The sequence below is a fragment of the Pezoporus flaviventris genome, unplaced genomic scaffold (assembly GCF_033815535.1).
Source record: "Pezoporus flaviventris isolate CSIRO_AGI_PZ_B2104156 unplaced genomic scaffold, CSIRO_AGI_Pfla_v1 ptg000037l, whole genome shotgun sequence".
NCBI lineage: Eukaryota > Metazoa > Chordata > Aves > Psittaciformes > Psittacidae > Pezoporus > Pezoporus flaviventris.
Genome location: NW_026892585.1, coordinates 9,362,401 through 9,386,798, shown reverse-complemented (window position 1 = coordinate 9,386,798; position 24,398 = coordinate 9,362,401). Strand labels below are relative to the sequence as shown.

Genomic DNA, 24,398 nt, shown 5'->3' with positions numbered 1-24,398 from the left:
TTTGCAGGCTGTGGTGCAAGGAGCAAAACAGAATCACCCCTGCTGTTGCCTGGCTCTGGTCTGTTGCCTGCCTTGGGGGTCTTTCTTGGACAGTTGTATTTTCTATATCTCTGGTAGTTACAGACTACAACACACCTCTGGTAGTGGTGGATTTGAGCATACAACTGAGGACTGTCTTATTTATATCAGTGCAGTGGAAGGCTGTAACACAGCTGTGGTTTGATAGAGATTCCAAGCCTGGTGTCAAGGGAATATAATGCTGTTTTGCTCTTCATCCACTAATACTGCTTAGTAGTTTGGTAATTGTCACGAGCACAAGTATTTCAGAGCATCTTCAGACATGTCATCTCTTGCAAGATTTACCAGTATAACTGCCATTTATGCTAATGGAAAGGAAAATTTAACCTCGTTACTTGCTGATTTGAACATCGTAACTTCATTACCTGATCCAGTGAGCTGCTACTTGTAATTACTGAGATGAAAATAGTAACAGCATGTATTTATTTATACCTGGGGATTAACTGGACAACACCTACTGATGACCTGTGCACTGTGCCATGTAGCTAGGACAGAGTTAAATGGCCTCCTTTATTCCCGAACAAGCTAATCTACAAGACTACAATGCAGACAGCCCTTGTAACTACATATAATGTCCAAATGCCAGCTGGATAATATTCAGGTTAATTTATATCACTGCCGTGCCTACACTTCCAGTGCTTTCTGTTCATCTGCAGAGGCAGTGGTACCAAGCCAGTGAATGTCTGCATCTGTTTTGGAAATGTCTCAGAGGTAATTCAGGAATACAAGAACAGTCTTCAGATGGATTAAAATGTTAGGACTCTGTTGAAGTAAAAAACATGACACCAACAATGGTATTTGGAAAGAATGGCTCTCAGCCAAAAAAAAGCCCAACTAGAGTCTGAGTGGCATTTTTGCACCGAAGGAAATTGTATGTAATTTTATTTATCCCTTGACAATAACCATTTTTCTAATATTTTTGATCTGGTAAAAAGGGAGAAGGGGGGAATCAAGAAAAACAAAATGTTGTTCCCCTGGTATTTCCAGAGCAGTTTTTCTAGCTGTGAAGGCTCCCGTAAGACTGTTTGCTGTCAGATCTGCTCTCTGATGGAAACCTTTGACGTTCATTAATCACCGCCTCAAATACTGCCTGAGGAATGGCTGCACCTCTGCCACTGTTCTGGATTGGGTGTGACATTTGCATCTCTCTGAGTTGCTTTCTTGCCTGTTTGCATCTGTATGTTTCATTGAAAATTGTGTTAGAAATAGCAGTTGTGTGAAACTGAGAGGAAGGAGCCTACAAGGATGCTGGAGAGGGACTCTTCATCAGGGACTGTAGCACTAGGACAATAGGTGGTGGGTTCAGACTTAAACAGGAGAAGTTCAGGTTAGAGATAAGGAAGAAATTCTTCCCTATGAGGGTGCTGAGGCGCTGGCACAGGGTGCCCAGAGAAGCTGTGGCTGCCCCATCCCTGGCAGTGTTCAAGGCCAGGTTGGACGGGTCTTGGAGCAACCTGCTCTAGTGGAAGGTGTCCCTGCCCGTGGCAGGGGCTGGAACTGGATGAGCTTTAAGGTCCCTTCCAACCCAAACCATTCTATGGTTCTGTGATCTTCAATAACCCAGATGGTTCTTTCCAAATACATATTCAGTCATCTTAGTAACCCTTTGTCCTTGAAAGGAATACTAATATCCAGAATACCTACTTAAGGATCTATTTTTTCATCCTTCTGTTCTCTAATACTTTTAGTTTAATTAAATAGGTTCTTTTAAACCATCATTTCCCAGTGTACATGGTAGCCGAATTGCTACTTGTCAACCTGTGATGGTTTTGTGCTGTGAGGTCTGAACATTGTCATACCTTCAGGCTAGTCCTGAAGCTGTATTTTGTTAACCATATGAGTTAATAAAAATAAAATAATTTTACAAAGCTTCTCTTTATTCTAGTTCTCAGTGTTCCATGTAAACTGTAGCTAAAAATGTCCAGGGGAGAGGAAAATTAAGATTTGAGTAATTGGTGAGAACTGCATGTTTTAGCTATTGTGATACTCTCAGCTTTTGCTGTCTTCAAAATGAGTTTGCTGCTGAGCTGTTAAAAGTCCTGTAGAGAAAATTGCAACATGGAAATTCACTCTGGACTTGCAGTTTTTCAGTCCCACGTGCTCAGCCAGCTTTTTTATTTTGCTGCCAGAAAGAAACAACTGCTGCTCCCAGGTGCAACAACAGGGTCGCTTGCTCAGCTCCACTGATGCCGCAAGTAAACCTCTTGAATTTGCAGAACTGTGTTTAGGGCAGAGTTGTGAGTTAAACCCCAGGATGGGCCACACTGATGCATTCCTCGTGGAGCGCTGGGAGGTAAAAAGGACACAGGTGCAGGTCTGTGCATACAGTGGGAGAGGTTTTCACTGTGTGAGTAGAAATGTGCTCCTGGTTGTCTGTTGAAGAACAGATGGGGATGGAAACCAGGGTGGCATATGTACTGTGCTTCTTGTCGATGGACTGCACCTCCTGATGCCTCCTTGGGGAGGAGAGTGGTGAAGCCACCTGTGAGCGAGAAGTGCTCCAATCACTTGAAACATAAGCTCATTTCCCTAGTCATGTAAGAAAGTTGGGAAGGCTTTACACTTCTAAAACTGTCATTCCAAAACCAATCTGGGACTTATTTTTCCTTCTGTATTCTGTGTATCTGTAGGTGTCAGGGGAAGCAGTTCAGCCCTGTGGTTTTGAGGTTCACCACCACTTTTTATGTCCCCATGCTTCCTCCTGGGGCACTACATAGTTGGTTTTTGGTTCTGCCAAACAGCAGGTCACAGCATCAGCTCTTAACACTGTATAATCTTTTGTCACAGCTGCACCGATTTCGCTTACTTTGTTACTGGTGTTACAAACTGAGATGCATTTTGTATGTGACTGTTTTCTTACTTAGGCACTGTAGTTACAGCACCCTCATAGGGAAGAATTTCTTCCTTATCTCTAACCTGATGTTGTGGCTCTGTAGGCAAAGGTCAGTGTTTTCCTTGGGTCTCAGCAGCAGCAGCAAAGCAAGGTGTTAAGTCAAAACTTAGTGATGAAAAGCACCTTCAAGTGTATTATGGAACAGCTGAATATTTCCATTGCATTACCCACTTAAAACTGCCAGATGTTAATGCTGCTTTTAATGAAACAGGCATTTTTCAGATCCTGCAAGCATGCCTGTTTCACACAGTGCATGTGTGCTGTGTCCTGGCTGCATGTGAGCACATACCAACCCAGTTCACATACTAGTTTATTATTATAAGAAAGTGGGTTGTAAGGAGACAGTTAACAAGAAGCTGATTTCACTACTTCTTTGCCTTGATACAGACATTGAAGTGGGTTTCCCTCACTTAATGTAGTGATCTGAATACTAATGTATGTGGCAAAACCCAGCACTATGAGTCCAAAATCATGGTCTTGCTTGTGTTCCTTACTTAATCAAAATCTTTGGAAGTCAGTGGAAATGCACTAAGATGGGGTCTCATCATACTGTGCTTTAATGTAGGAGCTGGCAAAGCAGTTAATCTGTGTAGATCTGTGTCCTTGCCCTGACCAAGGCCAGAACAAATTGGCTCAGTGAAGCCTGTCAGAAACCAACTATGGAACCTTGTTGTCCTAAGGAAGTTTCTCACTTTCTCTGCACATTAGTGTTCGGTATATCTGAATTGGGAGGGTTTCTCTGACCGGCTGTTCTTCTTCCTCATGTAGCTAAAGGATGCTGATCAGGTACTCTAAGGTCTGTCAGCCATAAGTGCTGCTCAGAAGAGGTAGAGGTTTTAACTGTTTGAAGTTGCAGGAACTGATCTCTAAATTTCACTCTGAAGGGGAAGATTGGAGGCAGGGGGTGTCCTCTCATGCCAGCCAAACGGGGATGAACCACTTGCAGTTTAACTGCTTGCCAGCCTTGTGCTGCACCCCATCATGCAGCTTCTCCCTGGCAGTTCTAATCTAAAATAATCCCTTTTTTTTTCTAGCTGAAACAAAGATCTGCTTCAAATACTACCATGGTGTGAGTGGAGCACTACGAGCCACAACGCCGAGCGTCACAGTGAAAAACAACGCAGCTCCCGTAAGTTATTTCCTGCTTTATGTACTTTTATATGAAAACCAAGTTTCCTCTTCAGTGCAAACAGAGGTATGGATAGTCTTTCAGTTCAGGTGTAGGTTTGTATGCCAAGAGAATGCATATTCAGCTCTCAATCTGTCACAGAGAACTGCTCTGGTCAGGGGCAAGACCCACATCCTAGCTGTATCCTGTTCTGTAAAGTTACATTCTCTCTGCTGGGTGTTGTGAGGCTTGCGTGATACTTCTAGAGGATTTGGGATCCTTGGGTGGTAAACACAATAAAGGTCCAGAAAAGTGATAAGATTTTCCTATGTTAAAGTGCTTTTTCTCAAAATCAAGGCATGAGCATTTTTGCAGCACTGCCTCTAAGCTCCAGGAACAGCTATGCTGTGACATACTCCCATCAGTGGTAAGAAGCAGGCATTCAGGGCCTGATCCATCAAAAGACTGAACACTGGTTTTGACAGATTGAGGCTTCATTGAGAGCAATCTTGATTTGCTAAAGCTTAGCAAACTCTGCGGCTGAAATGGCTCCAAAAAGCTTTATATCTCGCCTGATTTTGGAAAATTTGATCACCCTGAGAGCGAAACATTTTTTAGAAGCCTGTAGAGAGACTTGCTGACCTCCAAAGCTTGTCTGGCCTTGCTGACAGTGTTTCGCTGCCTGCCAGGCTTGTCTTGGCAGAGATCTGCATGAGCTGAGTTTTTAGTCCAACCTGCATTTTAGAATAGGACTAGCTTGGATGTTTAGTCTGGAAGATGGGTTCAAGAAAGTATTGTCTTACCTGGTGGTTTCCCTTCACCTTCGTTTGATTCACACAATAGCTGCAAACTGGATGCTAGGTAGAGTCTGATAGCATGTCTTATAGGAATAAAAGGTGTTCATGTCTCAGTGTGCCTTTCTCATGTGCTCATTGTGAAGCTATTCACCACTTTCAGAGCCTGGAGAGTTTCCTTCAGCTATCTTCATGCCATGGTGTGGCTTTTGATATCTTTACTGTGTTGAATGCTGTAAAGTTCTTTTTAGCCTGTAGTGAGTAGTGTCTTGTTGACTTGGGACTTGTTCATTTCCCAGTTATCATCAGTCTGGGGGAACAGTAAGGTAAGCCAGCCAGCCAAGGCAACAAATGCCAGTAGGCTGAGAGTTAGAACAGTATTTTTGCATGATTCACATCCATGTCTTAGATCTAAGCTTGAACCAATTAAGCAAATTTTTCAGGTCTAGTATGGAGGGGTTACTCTTTCATTATTAACTATCAGCAATACGTTTTAAGTTGATAGAAGAATGTACCTGTGTCTTTGTAATGTGCAAATATGTCATCTCTCCAAGTTCTTCTGTTAAGGCTTATGAATACACATATATATATATGGAAATAACCATTCAGACTTTCAGCTGAGAAGGACTTGTATTTTAAAGAAAGTCTTCATGCATTACTCATGGTCTTCATGGAGATCAGATGAAAACCACCTATTCTTACCTTCAGCTGAGTGTGCTGTACATGACTGAAGAATAAAAAACATGATTAAAAGTGGTATCAGATAATAGTTTTCCATTTGATGGCCAAATCAGTGCCCTTGGAAGTAGCATTCTAAAAGTAGATATTCTGGTCTGTACTTTGCTATGCTTATCCATCATCAGCCAGACAGTAAAAGCACAGCTTTCCTTACCTGGGAAAGGACAAGGGTCCCTCCCCATCCCTTTGGAGTGGCTCCACAGTGGAGCAGCCTCATCTCTTTTTATCCCGTGTCTTGAATCATAATATGAGCACAACTGGGCAGGGAAGCGGTAGTTTGTTTTATTTCCACCTCTTCCTCTGTGTGATCAGTTAAGGGCCATGACAGCCATGCTCATCTGAGGTCCCTGAGACTTCTCACCTTAGTGAGACTTGACATACAGGGCCCTTTGTGGTCAAATTGGATGCATCAAACTCCTGAGTTATTCTCATTGCTCCAGTGATTCTGAGCACTGCCCCAGGCATGGCATGTCTCACACTACCACCAAAAGCTGTGGTCCTCTTGACTGCTGTGGCTTGGGTGCAGAGAAGGGCTCTGATCAGAGGAAGCCTTCTTCAGATCCTGGGGCAGGTTCTTGAATATCCTTTCTGCTGGAAGGGGGAAACCTGTGGTCTGTGCTTAGAAATTTACCCTCTTTTGCAGTCAGTAGGAGTTTTGGCAGTGGCTCTGGGACCTTAGTGTGTTAGAAACAGCAGCTGGGCAGGGAGGAAATCTCAATAGGGATCCTACTGTGGGTATAGGGGCTGAATTTTTCAAAAAGCTGGTTGCCCTCAACCCAAGGTTGAGGGGGTCATTAAGAGCAGCCAACTTGGTTTTACCAAGGGGAAGTCATGTTTGACCAACCTTATAGCCTTCTATGAGGAAGTAACTAGGTGGATGGATGATGGTAGAGCGGTAGATGTGTTTTTTCTTGATTTCAGTAAGGCGTTTGATACTGTCTCCCATAGCATCCTCATAGATAAGCTAAGGAAGTGTGGGCTTGAGGATCAGGTAGTGAGGTGGATCAAGAACTGGTTGGAAGGAAGAAGGCAGAGACTTGTGGTCAGTGGGGCAGAATCTAGCTGGAGGTCTGTGACTAGTGGAGTCCCTCAGGGGTTGGTGCTGGGACCAGTGCTGTTTAATATTTTTATCAACGACCTGGATGAGGGAACTGAGTGTACTCTCAGCAAGTTTGCTGATGATACTAAACTGGGAGAAGTGGCTGACACACCAGAGGGCTGTGTTGCCGTTCAGCAAGACCTGGACAGGCTGGAGAGCTGGGCGGGGAGAAACTTAATGAAATTCAACAAGGGCAAGTGTAGAGTCTTGCATCTGGGGAAGAGCAACCCCATGTACCAGTACAGGTTGGGGGTTGACCTGCTGGACAGTAGCGAAGGGTAAAGCGACCTGGGGGTCCTGGTGGATAGGAGGATGACCATGAGCCAGCAATGTGTCCTTGTGGCCAAGAAGGCCAACGGCATCCTAGGGTGCATTAGAATGAGTGTGGTTAGTAGGTCAAGAGAGGTTCTCCTCCCCCTCTACTCTGCCTTGGTGAGGCCGCATCTGAATGATTGTGTCCAGTTCTGGGCCCCTCAGTTCAAGAAAGACAGGGAATTGCTTGAAAGAGTCCAGCACAGAGCCACAGAGATGATTAAGGGAGTGGAACATCTCCCTTATGAGGAGAGGCTGAGGGAGCTGGGTCTCTTCAGCTTGGAGAAGAGGAGACTGAGGGGTGACCTCATCAATGTTTACAAATATGTAAAGGGTGAGTGTCAGGATGATGGAGCTAGGTTTTTTCAGTGATGTCCAGTGATAGGACAAGGGGCAATGGGTGTAAACTGGAGCATAGGAGGTTCCATGTGAACATCAGGAAAAATTTCTTTACTGTGAGAGTGACAGCACTGGAACGGGTTGCCCAGGGGGGTTGTGGAGTCTCCTACGTTGGAGATATTCAAGGCCCGCCTGGACAAGTTCCTGTGTGATGTACTCTAGGTTACCCTGCTCTTGCAGGGGGGTTGGACTAGATGATCTTTTGAGGTCCCTTCCAACCCTTGGGATTCTGTGATTCTGTGAAAGGTTGTTTTTCCACTGTAGCGACAGCATCACAAATTCCCCCTGAAGCTTAGACTGTCAGTAGGCAGACAGTCTTTGGCTTTGTGTATTTGACACAAGCAAACCTTTTCATTTGGCACAGCCTGGGACAAAGATTCAGAGCAGGTGTCCTTTGAGAAGCAGCATTTGGGGACAGGTGACCCCCTGGGGACAGCGTCTGCGCTGTGAGCACAGACTCATCTGCAGCTGATGCCAGAGCCACCCAAGCAGGCTGTGTCCTAGCCCCCAGGCGCGTGACATCTCCCACGGCATGGGCAGCAGCTGGCGCATAGGCTGCTTGGTGCATGTCCTGTCTGTCTACACCAGTAACCACCAGTATCCTACCACCACAGTTCAAAAAACACAAGAAAACCCCCACCCTTCACTGTCTGGCTGCGGTTTGCTGCAGTTGAAATGGAAAAGGATCATGCTTCCAAAGGGAAACAGAAGTTGCTGTGTTAGTTGGATGTCTTTTATAGCACCAATGATGCTTCAGGCTGAGTAGCGTCTTGTGTTTTTTGTATTATGAATGTTCTGCTCCATTTGAGTTTATCTCCGCATGCTGTAACCCAGTTATTAAAGCTGCCTTGCCTGCTGATGAGGATGCCCTGCAGTTCGTTTGTTGGTGAAAAGTCCTGTCACATTTTATCCCCTGTGAATCGTCAGGCTTGAATATCTGGGAATGAAGGGCTGCGCACTTTGGCCAGCTTATATGTGGCAGGAGAATAAATGGGAATTGGGGGCAGTGGATAGGCCTAGGGGTAATGGCATTAAAACAAAGCACCTGCAATTCTGGAAGAAAGAAACATCCTGGCTGGCTTTTCTTTCTCTGGACTAGTGGCACACTGAAAGCAGTGAAGCTTATGCACAGCAATTTATAATACTAAAGCAGAAATGTTACCATGATACGGATGAGCAAACTGTTTTCTCAGTAGAAAAGAATATTTTTACAACATCCTCTATTTGTTTCTCTTCATTCATGCATAATGTCACCACCAGTTCATCTTCACATCAGATGTCATAGAAAAACAATGTAAGTTGCAGCAATTAATTCTAGCAATAGGAAAATGTTACCTTGCTAGTGTGAAAGTGGTTTAACCTGAACGTGGCTCTTTTGCAGTTAAATAAAACTGACCCGAGAACAGCATACAGAATGGAAAAGACTCTTTTTTCCCTTAGAGTTTATAGCCTAGAAAGATAAATTGGATATATCACAATTAAAGACAGTAAGTGGAGAATCAATGCTTTAGCCTCGGGACAAATGTCTCCACTAAACTGGGAGCATTCACTCGCTGTGTATTAGATGCAAAGAACCACAGCCGATCGAACCTTTGGAGCTTTTGTGTCACAGTTCCTGTCTCATAGATCATGATGGCACTCGTCAAATACACTTAGCATCGTGGGGAAAGCTATGTAAATTGGAGCTAATTATTGAAAGAGACCTTCTCTGAGTTGTGTTTGTGTGGAAATGCTGCCTCAGCTGGGTTTCCCACAGCAGGAATAACTGCTTGATAAGCTGCTGCCATTTGGTGGTGGCTGATCATTCTTGAGGACTTCCTGCTGTAAATATTTGCATTACGTGCTGTCACGTCAGAGCATGGGCTGCTGAGGAGTGTTTGATAACGAAGCATTCTGCCTCATTTCCATGTGTGTGCTGCAAGCCAGGATTTTATGAGAGTGTGGACGTACAAGCAGCTGTATCTGTCATTCTTCCAAAGTCTGGATTTAAAAATCTCAGCTGTGTGTGTTCTTTTTCCCTTCATGTCTTATTCTGTGATAGGTGAGTTTTAAAACAGTATTTCTGAGGCTATGTAATAAATCTAACAGTCTGATTTGAGAGTGTAAGAATAATTGTACTTCAAGGATGAAGAGGGAGCAGAAACTTCCAGTGGCTTCTTCACTTTTCAGCAGTTGAGGTTAAAAAAAGAGAAAAGTTTATGGAAAACACAGCATCAGGCTTCTGCAATTAATCATGGCAAAGAATGCAAGCCAGGTACATCTTTAACAAGTGTAAGTGGTGTACCTTGAAAGGCTCAGCATTTTCTGGGAGGGAAGTAGCAGTTTTCTGGAAGCTGTGAGTGTGCTATAGGTGTAGGTGATGGGGTATTTGTCAGGAGTAAGCAAGAGAATCTCCTTTCCTTATCTTGACATAAGAAGTAGTTACAAAGTCCAGTGTGCACTCCCTGTACACTTGTTTTGAAGTGTTATAGAGAGGTGAAGTTGAAAAAGAGAGCAAGGAAAGGATTAGGGGTAATAGAGAAGGATTTTCATCAATACTGTTTTTAACACTGTATATTATAGCATTAACTAAAGCCTTAATCTGAGATGGCAGTATGAGCTGAGTGCATAGATAAGCCATTACACAATCTACAGCTAACATACATTGGGAGAAAAGGAGGGATTCCTGGCAGAGTTTCCTCCCCCTTCCCCTCCATCTACAAGGGAATGATTTTGAGTGTGAGCACAACCTTCAGCGCAATGTACAGCCAAAGAAAATGTCATTAATTCATTTTTTCATTTGTTTTGCTTCATTATGAAGCCATGGTAGTGTTTTACAGCCTGATTTGGTGCTACTCCGTTATGTTCAAGCACAGTTACTCACATGAGCAGCCTCCTAATAGTTGCAGAGTTGAGCCCTTAGTTCAGTGTAATGATGTTTTTGGTTGTGCTTTTCTATATCCTAATTAGCAAAGAATTGGAAGGTTAATGACATGTCCAAATTATTTCTTATTGCCACCTCAGTAACGTGGGCGCTTTTGCACTATCTAGTTACATGAAGACTATTGTATTTACACTGCAATTACCCTGTCATGTAGCAAGCACTCCATTTATATGAATTAGCGGAGTTGGGAAGCGTAACCAGGGTGTAATTGGGCTCTGACTGCAGCATAACTATAGTCACTGTGTTATAAATAATAACCTTCTCCTTCCTTTTATTTCCTCCGCTAACATTTTAAATAGGGATGGCTGGCAAGAGATTGTCTTTAAATATTAAGAAAACTCATTTGCACTGAAGGCTTCTGAGTGCAGCCGAGTAATATGGGATGTTACAGCCTTGGTTCAGTAAAGGTGTGGAGCATGTGCTGAAATCCCACTGACTTTACTGGAAATGTTTAAAGATTTTCTTCCAAATTGGCAGAATCTCTCAGGATGGAACAGAACAAGCACTCGTAGAGTCACTTCAGGCAGCATTTTCATTATGACAGATTTCAGATACGTCAGTAGCCGCAGTGACAAACGATACAGTTCTGTGCTCCTGGTGGCTTTTTCTCCCTGTTTTGGTATCTACTTTTTCAGCTCAGTGCGGTTCAAAATCCTATCACCACCCATTCATAGATTTACACCACTTACAGGAGGTGAGTGCTCAGAATTTATTATCTAACATGAGCAAATTGAGCAGGGGAAGTACAATTTTCTTTGTGAGCATCAGCATTGATTTCCTGAGCAGCAGCCCATAAATCTCAGCATGCAGGTATGTTCTTTTTTGTTGTTCCAACCAGGGAGGAATGTCTTTGCTTTCCAGCACACAGCTGTTTGAATATTTAAATGTTACCAATTTTTTCAGTCTTCATGATTTATTAGTCCATCTATATGAAAGACAGAGGTGTAGTGTACTTGATTGTCGTAATGGAATTTCAGATACAAGCACCTAGAATTAGTCACGATGTCAAAAACCGGAATGGATTGGAAAACACTTTATGCAAGAAATGCACCCAGAATCTCAGAATCCCAGACTGGTTTGGGTTGGAAGGGACCTTAAAAAGCTCATCCAGCTCCAACCCCTGCCGCAGGCAGGTATACCTTTCACTAGAGCAGGTTGCTCCAAGCCCCATCCAACCTGGCCTTGAGCACTGCCAGGGATGGGACAGCCACAGCTTCTCTGGGCACCCTGTGCTAGCACCTCAGCACCCTCACAGGGAAGAATTCCTTCCTAATGCCTAATCTAAATGTCCCCTTTAAAGCCATTCCCCCTTGTCCATCGCCCTACAGTCCCCAGTAAAAAGGTTGTTCTCCATACTTCTTTTGGCCCCTTTAGGTGCTGAAAGCTGCTCTAAGATCTCGGAGCTTTCTCTTCTTCAGGCTGAACAAGTCCAGCTCTCTCACTCAGCCTGTCTTCTGTGCTTTTGTTTTTGCAGTAAATCACCTGCATATTTCACACACTCACATTATTCACACACTTCTTCACATATTTCCAAGGACTGCACATGTAGGAGAGCAAGGAAAAAAGCCACCTGTGTGTAGTGAGTGTGATGCAGGGCAGTGGCTGGGCATGGTCCAGCACAGCGCTTCTCTCAAACGTGGTGTTTGTCACCAAGTAGAACATCCAACACGTGGTTGTAGCACTTTGAAACAGTCAACATAGAACGCTGTGTCCAGCAGTGGCTCTGCACATATTGCTGATGCATTGACAGCCAGTGCCCTTTTTGCATCTTGTGGTGAATCCAGGTAATATAATACAGCATGAAAGAGCTAGCCTTATATATCAAATGTATCCCTGGCGTCGTACCAGGCACTTGAAGCAGAGAAAAGCACAGGTGGGTGGCAGGAGTGCCTGTCCTGGTCAGTGGAATGAAGGGTGGAGCATGAGTGACCTGAAGTGGAAGTCGCAGCCATCCTGACATTATCTTCTTTTAGTAGCTTCACATATAATGCACTGCTGTAGGCATAGCTGAAATGGATTTAAACAGGGAAGAGATGGCATAAAAAAAAAGCTGGCATCTGTTAAATTATTAAGCAAAATAATTCTTTAAGTGTTCATCCATCAGACTTTTTCCTACAGGGGTAGCCTGAATGTGCAGTTAGAAAAGCAGAGTAGGAGCAGATCAAAAAAGCAGGGTTAAGGCCACTGTTTGCACATGTTGTCAACTTCTTGCCCTCTCATGGACTCTAATTAAGCAGCATTAATTGTAGAATTGCTGAGCGATCCCTAGATATCACTGGCCACAGCCTGCTCTTCACTTTGCAGATCAGTTGTAAATTTTGGGCTTGTCCCTGTTACCCTAGTTTCTTTGCACACGTTGTTTAAAAGAAAAGGTTGAGTCAGATTTAACCTTACTGGGCATCTGATGCTGTATGAACTTCTAAGTGCAGACTTAGGGTGGTTAAATTAGCAGGCTTGCAGTGCAGCACAGACTTGAAGAGAAGAAATGAAAAGCATGACAGATGGGACCTGGAGTGATTTTATTTCAGCAACACCAAGAAGATCATTACACAAGCCATTTATTTGTTAATGGGTTCAATTGGTGTCTGGTATTTCCCAGCCACTTACTTTCTGAATGTCTCTTGTTATGGCCACATAATAGCTATACTAATAGTCTGCACATCATGTTACTCCCTTCTGTAGTTTAGTAAATTATGGGAAGATCAGCAACTCTTCAGCACACTGCACTAGTATAACCATGTATGCTTTTGCCTTTGACCTTCTTAAATACTCCCTTCTGCATCAGATTCCTGAAGACCAGTGCAATTCCTGAAATTATATAGTGGGTCTGAGGGCAAATATTGTAATTTTATTGAAGGAAGGAAGGAAGGGCTCAGACCTGTGGAGTGCACTTCAGAGGTGAAGGTAATGATAGACTTCTGAATGAAGTATCTCCTGCTTCCTCCTTTCTAAGAATTACCTGCAGTGATAGGGCATGAATCTGATTGTGGGTAAAGACCAGCTAAGTTACTAGAGGTAGTTTACATGGCTACATGACACACCTTTCTAGCATGTATCAGTTCAGAAGTTGCAAAAAGATTTGCTTTGATGTTGTTTTACAAAATAGATAATTTCTATCCTTTCCCTCTGCATTTATCAGTTTGATTTGTTACTGCCAATTTTGTACACATTGACCAAATCCCAGTTAGTATTGCTTATAGCTTCACCCTGTTTCCTTTTCCTGAACTACTTCTGAGGTGCTTTAAAAGCATATGTATCAATCTAGAAGCACCTCTGCTCTAGAGGCAGGCTGAGGGAGCTGGGCTTGTTCAGCCTGGAGAAGAGAAGGCTCTGGGGACACCTTTTAACAGCCTTCCAATACCAAAGGGGGGCTACAAGAAATCCCAAGAACTTTTTACAAGTGCATGTAGTGACAGGACAAGAGGGGATGACTTTAACCTGACAGAGGGGACATTTAGATTAGATGTTAGGAAGGAATTCTTCTCTGTGAGGGTGCTGAGGTGCTGGCACAGGGTGCCCAGAGAAGCTGTGGCTGCCCCATCCCTGGCAGTGTTCAAGGTCAGGTTGGACAGGGCTTGGAGCAACCTGCTCTAGGATCATTTATGTTGAAAAAGACCTTTAAGATCATTGAGTCCAAGATGCATGATTTTGATCTGCATCTTCTGTCACACAATTTTTAATTCAAAATGAGGTTTTTCTTGAAGGCGAAAGAAAGTATTTTCAGGAGCTCTTGATATCCTCCAATACTCACAAGTTAAGGAAGTTCTTTGTGTGTTTGTATAAGAATATAGGAATGGAGAGGAAATTTTGAGTGTGAATGATAACCATGTGGTTTTGTTTAGAAATGTACCTGGGGTAGAAGACTTTTGAAGCAGGAACAGTGTTAATTAGCTAAGAAATAGGAATCAGTTGGGATGAGATGTACCAATTGGTGTATCTGCTGGTCTCCATCACTCAGAAAGTAATACCAGTGCAGTGTTTCTGGGAGGACATTGTGCTTTCATCAAGACAAGAAGCCTGCGTTCTGGTAGTCATTGAAATGACACTGACACTTGTTCAAGACTAGCTGAGTTAATGCATGCATTCTAATTGGTCAGATTCTAATCTGCGCAACTGTGATCCAGCTTTAGTACCTCCAATTTCAGATTAGCTTCTTTTCCCTGTCTTGTTCAGCTTTGTTGCGTAGCATTGCTTTTGGATATCTTTATGATTCATCCCAGGTTTGGGTGGCAATGTGTTATCTCTCAGGTATATGCTAAGAATTAGTGTTTTCTGAAAGGGTTAGAAATTCATGAATGGAAGTTGTTGTCATAGTCTTTAATTTGCTGTTAATTCCTCTTAGCTGATGAGACAAAGCAGAGAGAGGACTTATGAGCAAGTGTTAGTCATGCTGAAGAAGGCAGTGGCCAGGTTTCTGACTAACATGTCCATCCAAGAAAATCAGCATATTAAATCACGGTCATTAGACTTACATCAAGAAGAGATTACTCATGCTGAGGCAGGAATGCAGATATTAGCTGAGGGGCAGCAGTGTGGATAAGCCTTCCAAAGAAGTTGAATGTATTCTAAAAGGTGTACAGGGAGAAACATGAGCTCACTGCTTATTTGAAGCAGTGAGCACTTTTAAGAGCTTACTATGAACAAGGCAAAATAAGCAGATGGAGCTGGGGCAAATAAAAGAGCTTGTTTTGTAAAACTCTTGAGATACTTCTGTGATGATATGAAAATAGGACAATCAGGAAGGTTGGCAAATACAGTGGAATTACTGTCTTTGGGCTTGTTTTTAAAATACCTGTGATATTGTAAGAGATCAGTGACTTCTAAAACAATGTTAGGATGTCAGAGGCTAATCTTCTTGAAGGTGGTGTTTTGTGTAACTATCTGCTGCTGCGTCTCAGACATGCTGCCAAGTGAAAAGGGAAGAAGAAGCTTCATCAGCAGGGGGAAATGCTTAAAAAGGTGTGGCTTTTTTTCAGTCGATGGGTGTAGATCATGGTAATCTGAAAGCCAGATCCACTGGGGTAATAGAGATCTTCCTGCCTATTCAGTGGGTCATTCTCTCAAAGCCTGGGTGAACTGTTGCTCAAATATAGGCTAGATACAATTTGCTTGTCGTTTACATTGTGTTTCTTTACCTGGCCATTTTAAATGACCTATTTAACTCTAAAGCATGATGCTTTGGACAGCTTCTTTGGGCTATGATGGAAGCAAGTTGTAAGAGTTGAATAAAATCTGTAGTTTTTTTGCAAAGGAGCATTGAGATATATCTGGGGTCTCTGGGGGTTCTTGATGCACTGAGCAAGCTTGCACTATGTTATAGTCAGAGCTGTAGCCTGCAGATTTACAGATGTAAGGGAAATGTTGAGGACACACAGATGAGAAATTACCCGAATATATGAGTGCCGTGCAAAAGCAAAGTATAATTTTACAAAGCTTTGACACACACACTGTTAGAGGAACTTTAGTCCTGATTGGATTTTCAGTAACCAAGGATTTTCCAGCAGCCAGTGTAAAGGAGAAAAGTAACTCGCTTTTCTTGGAACATTTCTTTTGTTTCCTTGTCTGCTTTCCTTTGTCCTGGGAAGAAGGGAGAACAGGAGGAAGATTCTGGGAGAGAAGAATATTGTTGTCGTTTCACAAAGCACAACCCTTTATAAAAGCAATCAGTATTTAAAATCTGTCCTGAAATCACTCATACCCTCAGATAACCTATGTAAAATCAGCAGATATAACTGCAGGGCTGACTGTGACGTGAGCTTGCACCCAGTTATAGTGTGTGGATTTAGAGGACATTTTGGATGTTTATTGCTTTCCACCATGCTTCTCTTGTTTTCTACTCTTACCTTTCAGTTGTACATTTCCCTTTTTTAATGTTGATGATTCAGCCTTTAGGTTTATGTTTTATCTGAATCTCAAGTATATCCTGGATTGCCTTTACTTCTCACAAAACCCAGGTGATCCAAAAATGTATCTGTAATGTTACACTGGGAAAAGGTTATGACCAGGGACAGCTAAAAAAAGAAAGCAGCATTGCAGTTTATATTCATCAAGAGGCAATCTTAAAGCTTCAGAGTTATATTTCAGGTTTACATTTCCTGGTTTCTGAGAGCTCAACAGGATAATCCTGTTCCCTTAATGTTGTTTTGCTGATGGAATACAGTTATACAATATTACATACTTTTCTAAATCATTTTTGCTATAATTATTACTTGTATGAAAAAGATTAAGGACAAAGGAGGTTCAAGTGAGGACATTGATGTAGGTCAGTATATCAGCAGGTGTATATAAGAATATTCTTCAATAGAATTTTGAACTCTGTTCATTTAATCCCTGAATATCTTGAGAAACCTTTTCCACTTCCTTTAAATGTTGGGTTTTTTCCCCAGCTAGCTAGCTGGGTTCTCAGACAAGCACATTTCCATCCGGACTGAAAGCATGCAGCCCCTCCCCGCTTAATATCACAGAATCACAGAATAGAATCATAGAGTCATTTGGGTTGGAAAAGACCTTTAAGATCATTAAGTCCAACTTGGCAGCTAGTGCTTGGTAGCTAGTGCTGCCAAGTCCACACAAAACTGGGTCACTAAATCTCTCCAGTGTAAATATCTGCAGTTTAAAGACAGGCTTATATTCTTACATCTACAAAATCTGATGGAAAGCAACTAAATTGTTCTTAGACAGTTTCCTTTTTAAGTCAACAGGACTGATTTTTATTTACACTGAGACCCTTTTTGCCTGTATGTCAATCCAGTAGGACTTTGTGGTGAACAGAAGTATAAACCACATTGGTTACACCATATGTTGATATTGTTAGCAAAGGACCACCAGCATTGCTCATACTACTGAACTAACTCCAGGAAATTGTTAAGGTTTAGTTCACAAAATACATAATGTATTATATTTCAGGTGCCAACACATTTATGAGCTTTTGTCTAGCAGAGTGTAACTGTACTAGGACTGTGATTCCAGAGGTGAAGTGTTTGAGGGCAACCAGTATCTGTTACCACAGAGGTGATTCAGCTGTATGGGAATAATTAAGCTTAATACTGGAAAAGTCTGGAGATGCCGGTAGTTGTCAGGAAACCCTGGGTTTTATAGCAATCTATTTATTTCTCGTTTTTTTCCCAAAAGGATCTAACTTACCTTCGTCAACACAGAGGTTTGAAAGCTGCAGCCCTCAGGTTTGAGTTGTAACAAAGCTGTACTGATCACTGTTGACGTTGGGGGGGGGAGCTTTTGGTGTTTGTTCAGGGGTTTTTTAGATGTGTCTGAAGGGAGGAGGAGAATTATATAGCTTACAGAAGAACTGTTGTTTCAAGGCTGTATGGAGACCTCACAGCAGCCTTCTGATCTGAAGGAGGCCTGCAAGGATGCTGGAGAGGAGTTCTTCATCAGGGACTAGTGATAGGGCAAGGGATAATGGGTTTAAACTTAAACAGGGGAGATTTAGGTTAGATACAAGGAAGGGATTCTTCCCTGTGAGGGTGCTGAGGCACTGGCACAGGTTGCCCAGAGAAGCTGTGGCTGCCTTATCCCTGGCAGTGTTCAAGGCCACATTGGGCTTGGAGCAACCTGGTCTAAGTGTGAGGTGTCCCTGCCTGTGGCAGGGGATTGGAACTAGATCATCTTATGGTCTTTTCCAACCCAAACCAATCTATGATTCTATTATTTGTTTGCTTTCCTTACAGCATCCTCCACCACTCCTTTCTTTTTTCTACTCTTCTTCTATATAGACTTGCCTTTTCTATTTTTCTCTTTTCCTGTTCTACTTTTTCTTTCATTTTCTAGGTAATGCTTTCACATTTTTGTTGGCTGCTTCCTTTCACAATTTTAAATAGCTTCTTGATTAGGAAGTCCAGGAGGTCTTGGTTTTAGAGCTTTTACCCCTGAGAGGATGCTCTGGGTTTGCATGTTTATTTTTCAGTTGTGCCTTTGAGGGTGAAGAATGAAGGGGGAAACTGCCCAGTCTGTGTCATGACATCCTCACTTTCTATTGTGAGTGGTGCATCATTAATGGGGGATCAGCACAGGTTGCTTCAGTGTCTTGCAGTTCAGGGATATATAATGCTACTGCAGCAGAAGAGGATGAAATATTAATGCCACAAAACCAGTGGCCAAACTCTTCCCACTTTCAGAGGGGTCAGAGTTGACTTCTGTTTTCAGCAGTCATCCTTTGTGTCTCTGTAGACTGGTAGCACAGCCTGCCCCAAGATGGGAGGGGAAAAGTTAGGTCTCCTGTTCTTCTCCTACCAACTGGTTAAGGGGCATGGTCCAAGGAGGTGACCTGGATCAGACCTGCTTCGACTTAGCCCAAAGGTTTGTATGCTGACAAAGAAAGTTTTATTCCTGCTACTGGAAGAAAGAGAAGAGCAGAGTGAGAGGTGCTGCTGGAAGGGCAGCCTTGTGGCAGAGCACCAGCCTCGGCTCACCATGGCTTCCAGCAACAGCCCAGCTCTGCTCCCCTCTCTTTGCTCATCAGCGCTCATACAGCTGCAGACAAGTGAGTGTAGGGGCAGCCTGCACAGGGAAAGAAGGGAGGGATGAGCTGTTTGCCTGGCAGAGGTCAGGAATGTTCCTGTGGGGATGAGGGGCAGATGTTTTCTGCAGAAGATACGTGCAGGGGAGGTAAGGCAAGGGGAGGAGTCTGGGGAGCAGGGGATATGGAGGTTGTCTGGGGATGGGAGTCACTTCTGTATGAGTACCGAATGAGGACGGTGTGGTTGATGTGTGTAGCATGAGGTATAAACCTCTGTGTTGCCTTGCTCTGTTCCACAGAACAATTTCCCAGGGTTGACTGAAGTGTTTGAAATGAATTCTACACTGATTTCCATCAAACCTGACACATGCAACAGAAAACACCTCTCTTGCTGATAAGATGTGATTTATTTATTAACAGCTGCAAGAATTGTATCATTATGCACACTATAGTTAATGATGTGTCTGCAGTGACAGCACTCCTGCATTTAGTTGACATCCCTTTCCCCTCCTGTCGTATTTAATGACTTTATGTTCAGAAGCCTTTTGCATTCAATATGCAGCAGGCCAAATCCTTCAGGAGGCTTTCTTTGATGACCAAAATGCTGTAGTGAATTCAGCTGTTATTGGATTGGATTTTCTAAAAGCTGCTTCCCCCCAGAAGTCTGTGCCATACTTCAAGTTTGCGGTAAACACCCCATCATGGTCATTTTCAGGATGAGTCTGGCCCCCGTTTGCTTCATCCTTTAGACTGGTTGTTGCTATTACATCCAAGGAGTAGCAGAGACAGAGCTAGATTTGTTCAGTCTTAAGAGAAGTTTAGGTGGGATGTAGTGATGCCATTAATACTTAGTGGGAGATTGTAGGGAAGGAGGAGGCAGACTTCTCACAGTGCATGGTGAAACAGCAGCAGGCCATACACACAGGTTGCAATACGGGATATTCTGATTAGACCTCAGGAATATTTTTTTTCCTGAGGACAGTAGGCAAACATTATCACAGATTGCCCATAGAGTTTGTGGGACCTCCATTCTTGTAGATACTCAAAACTGAACTGGACAGGGCCCTGAGCAGCCTGCTCTGAGTTGGTCCTAAGTTGAAGGGTTAGATGACTTGAGGAGCTCTCTCCCAACACTGGTTATTCTATGGCAGTTTGATTACAATCAGTATTGCTACAAGCCTGCTTCACTGGAGGAGGCTGTTGACTTTTTGAAGCCCATTGCTCCAGAAAGAAGCAATGTAAGAAAAACAAAACAGTGAATGGGAAATAAAAGTAATTAAAACCAGGAAAAATTAAAAACAACCACCACACAAGCAACCCTCCACCTCGGTTTCCTGAGCTATGGTAAGTAGTTTCTGCTGGGTGTAATCTATCTCCCAAAAGATAAGACAGGAGAAACACAGGGAGTGAATAAGGCTGCATTAACTAAGTGACTGTAGATACTGTAAAAGGAAAAACTTGGGGTTTTTGTCTTCTCAGCTTCCTATGTCAACATAATCAGAAAAATGCTTTGTGGAGCAAAATGTTTTATTAGTCATTCAGCAAGATCGAGGGGCGCTTGAAGTAGCAGAGATATTTCTCTACTTTTTAAATCAGACTGTAAATCTCTGCAGTGGCTTCATTGCTGCCTGAAGCGGGATCCGAGGTTGAAAGTAAAGAGTCTGTAACTCACTACTGGAAATAATGTTATTCATAGGGAATCGATGTTTGGGGCATTCATTTAGAAGAATGGGCATTGTTCAGTGCCTTGCTGCCGCTTGTATGGCGCGAAGGGTCATTGACTTGATTCTCTTGTCCAGAGGCTTTGACAGCAAGACTAATGCATTGAGCGTTCGTGCAGAGCTTAGCTGAAGGATATGGTTGTCTCTCACACGTGTGTTTCTCATCTGCATATTGTTCCAACCAAACTGCATTAGAAGACTGAGGAATTTCTGAAGTTCTAACTCAGGCTGTCTGGAAGTACAGACTGTTGCCTAACACAGTTTCCTGCCTGCTGAAGACATCATGGATATGTAAGAGTTTAGAATATTTTCACTACATATGCCCTACAGTTTGATCATTTCATAGTGCAAAGAGAAAAGATGTTAACAGCAGTTTTTTAGTTTTCCATGCAAACAAAATGTGTTCTTTAAAAGTTTGAATTTGGAGTCTACAGGATCAAGTCTTACAGAGAATTACAGGATCCAAGCAGTGCCCCATGGCCTGTCTCACCTGTCAGTGACAAACCTCCCGGTTATTTCAGGGGGCTATAGGGTCTTGCTTAGCTGTTACCAAGAGGGCAATATTTACAAGCGGTTCTTGTTTTAAGGGTGCTTAAGCGCATTAATACTCTGTGTACGGCCCTGTCAGGTTTACAGGGCCAGTCCTGTCCTGCATTAGGCAGCTGCCCGATGTACATTTGATCGTAAACCCAGATTTTGTTGAAGGCTTTTCTTTTCCTGGATGGTGGTAACTCTGGGAAGCACAAAGCTGTTTAGCAACTGCAAGGAGCCGCCTTCTCTGCTAACTCAACCAGAGTTTGTTTTGCACTTTGGGGCTGTAAAGTGCTGTCACCCTTGGACCACTTCAAACTTACTGAGAGACCTGTTAGCTCTCAAAGGGTCACTGGCATCAAAGAGCATGCAGCCTTAGAGCCCACCTGTGAGCAGTTGGTGAGGTATGCTGCAGGAAGCAGTCATCCCAGAAGTACTCTATATACACAGAAAAATTGGCTGTTGCTTCAGTGTAGTCCAGCCATTACCCAGAAGGCACAGCCCAAAGCCTGTCCGCATGCACATGTGATTGTGTTTAAGTATCTGAAAATCTAAGAGTTTATTTAAATGAAGTTTCAAAGAGCGAAGGAAGATCAGAATATGTAATCAAAGCTTCTCCTCTGCTGCCAAAGGATAGCTGAAGTTTATTAGGCAGAACTGCTGAAATAATTAAAAAGTTAAATCTAATAAAATTTTGGAAGAAAAGATATTGGACCCTGTGGGAGGTACTGATTTGTTGCCTCAGTCCTCGATTTTGTTTTAATTGGAAGTGGTTGCTCTTCATATTGCTTTCTAGCTTGCGGTTATGCTGAAATAGCATTGTACCCCCATACGGTAGCTTGGAGAATATGAAAGATCTTCATGCAGACATGGAGATCTCATACACTTGGCATGTACTGTCATTGACTGTCCTCTTGTCACAAGTGTGTTGATAGCTGCCTTCTGGAGGGACTAAGCAGGATTTTTTCATGGTAATTTAGTTTGGCTGTCAGGGTTTGCTCTCTGGAATCTGCTGAAAGAATTCATTGCATTTTCAATGGGGAAGAAACTGTTTACTCATTTCCTTGATATCTTTTTAAAGGGTTTCTAGGGGAGCAGTTTTTTGGAATGAAAAACTTCTGTCTCCTAGCAGTCCATGAAGTAATCAATAAACAGACATGCAAGATGGGCGGTGTTCAAACTAAAACAGGGGAAGTTCAGGTTAGGTATAAGGAAGAAGTTCTTTACTGTGAGGGTGCTGAGGCCTGGAGCAGGTTGCCCAAAGAAGTTTTGAATTTTCTATCTCTGACAGCGTTCAAGGCCAGGTTGGACAGAGCCTTGGGTGACATGGTCTAGTTTGAGGCGTCCCTGCCCATGACAGGGAGGTTGAAACTGTATGATCTTAAGGTCTTTTCCAACCTAGACCATTCTATGATCCTGTGATTCTGTGAGGCAGACAGAGGGCAATTGCCATATGCCCACAAAGGGCAAATTCTCCTCTTAATTAGGGAATGGCATTAAGATATAGTGTATTACAAGGCTAGAATAGGGCTGACTGTGACACATGAGGCAGACCCTGTGTGTGTGTGGCCACAGTCCTTCAGGGATGTGAGCCGGCTGCAGGGAGCTCCAGGCTGCTGCTGGAGCAACTGACTGCTCATCGGAAGTACCTGATAGAAAGATAGTCCGGTGCCAGCACAGTGGCTTAACCAGCTAACAGGATAAGTGGAATATATTGCATTCAAGAGCTGGATAATTCTGTTAACAGAGTGAGGGTTGTAGCTGAAGCACTGCCAGTAATTAGGACTAGATTTTCAAAGTGGTGCCTGGGATTATAGCCTTAATTCTGTCAGTGACAGGCTCAGGACTCTGTCTGCTCCTTTCATGATTTGTCCATTATATCCCAGTGTGCCCTGTGTTCCCAAGATGTGGCAGAAGTCAAGTGATGGAGAAAAAGGAAGCATTTATTTAGTGTCTATTTATTTAGTCATTTTTTTTCCACAAAAAAAACATTTCTTTGTAAATTCAGCACTTGGGAGGAAATGGGAGTATTCACCCATTTGCAGATCTACTGAGGAATTCCTTCTTTAAAGGGAATGGTAGTACATGAATCATGGACTTGGAATGATATCTTATATTCTTTTACTCTGGAAAGGTGCTTCACTGCTGAGCTGTGGGAAGGGAAAGGCTATGAGACTTTTCTCACTTGCTTAAAGAGTTGTCCTAACGTTAAGAATTCAGTGTAATAAAGAGGGCAACCATAAAAGCCAACAGAACTAGGTTAGGGGAGAGTAATTTCTTGACACCTGTGCCACGTATATACAGGTCTGTTATAACGGTAGCTCCAAGGTGATTTAAACTGACATCAGCAAAGCCATGCAGAGTGAAAACTGGTATCCTGCGTTGTGCTGGGCAGTTTTGGACCTGTCTTACATCTCAGACGAGCTAAGGGATACAAACAGATGGAAGGAGACAGGGCCAAAGCATCAGCTGCTTCTTTTGCTCCTGACCATTGAATTCAGGCTGTTAACCCTGTTTAGTTTGCTTTAAATCTGCAGGCAGGTGTAGTGCTCTTGAAAAGCAGAGAACAGATAACTGGAGCTTGAAGCAAGCGTGGTACAGGCAGTTACTAAACAGCCTGTCTATTCCCCCAGCTCTGTAACACCGCATATTTACCTCTGACACATCTAGCAATACTTTTTCTGTTTGCTGAAGCACAACTGGGGGCTGAGTTGATGCTATTTTTCACTTGTGATTTGAATCAAGCACAGGTTACAGCCTTCCATTTTCACAGTGCTCTTATCTACTGCTTTTCATTCTCAGAGCTAGTGTATACAAACAGAAAATACTTTGTTGCTTCACTGTTGTAGTTTCTAGTGTTCTTTTACTTAGACTTCAATCATGCATACAGATTTGGATAGTACTGCTTAGAAGTGAGGGTCTATCGGAATACTTTCGTATGTTCTTAGGTATGTTATTTTAAAAAGCAGCTCTTGTGAATAGATAGTATGGTCCAGGCTAGAGCTTTGCCAGTTTACAGTACCTGATTAATCTGCATTAACTATTACTGTAGTTATAATCTGTACTGTCAGTGTAAAATATTCTAGGTTTTAATTAGCACCTTCTGAAATTGGAACTTGACTGGATTGAGCCATTAGGCCACATCCATGATATTCACCATATAAAGGCAACAACTCCAGACAGTGCAGTGTTGGATTTAATATAATTGCAGTTTCCTCTGGTTTAAACATAAGAAATCCTGGCCTACGTGAGATAGTTTATATCAGTTATGATCATTAAATGTTACCATTCTTTTGCAGCAGAAGCTACTGATACAGAGCATAAAG

General features: G+C 42.9%; 1 protein-coding gene across 9 annotated transcripts in view; it reads left to right on the top strand.

The window, feature by feature from the left end:
- The window catches only part of HECW1 (HECT, C2 and WW domain containing E3 ubiquitin protein ligase 1), a 250,356-nt gene that overhangs the window by 123,251 nt on the left and 102,707 nt on the right, over positions 1–24,398 (top strand). For all 9 annotated transcript variants that reach the window (XR_009745349.1, XM_061464617.1, XM_061464613.1 and 6 more), the window contains one exon: positions 4,006–4,100. Coding sequence is in view for 8 of the 9 variants with exons in the window: in XM_061464617.1 (XP_061320601.1) it covers positions 4,006–4,100 (95 nt within the window). In the remaining variant the exon portion in view is untranslated. The remainder of the gene's footprint in view (positions 1–4,005; positions 4,101–24,398) is intronic.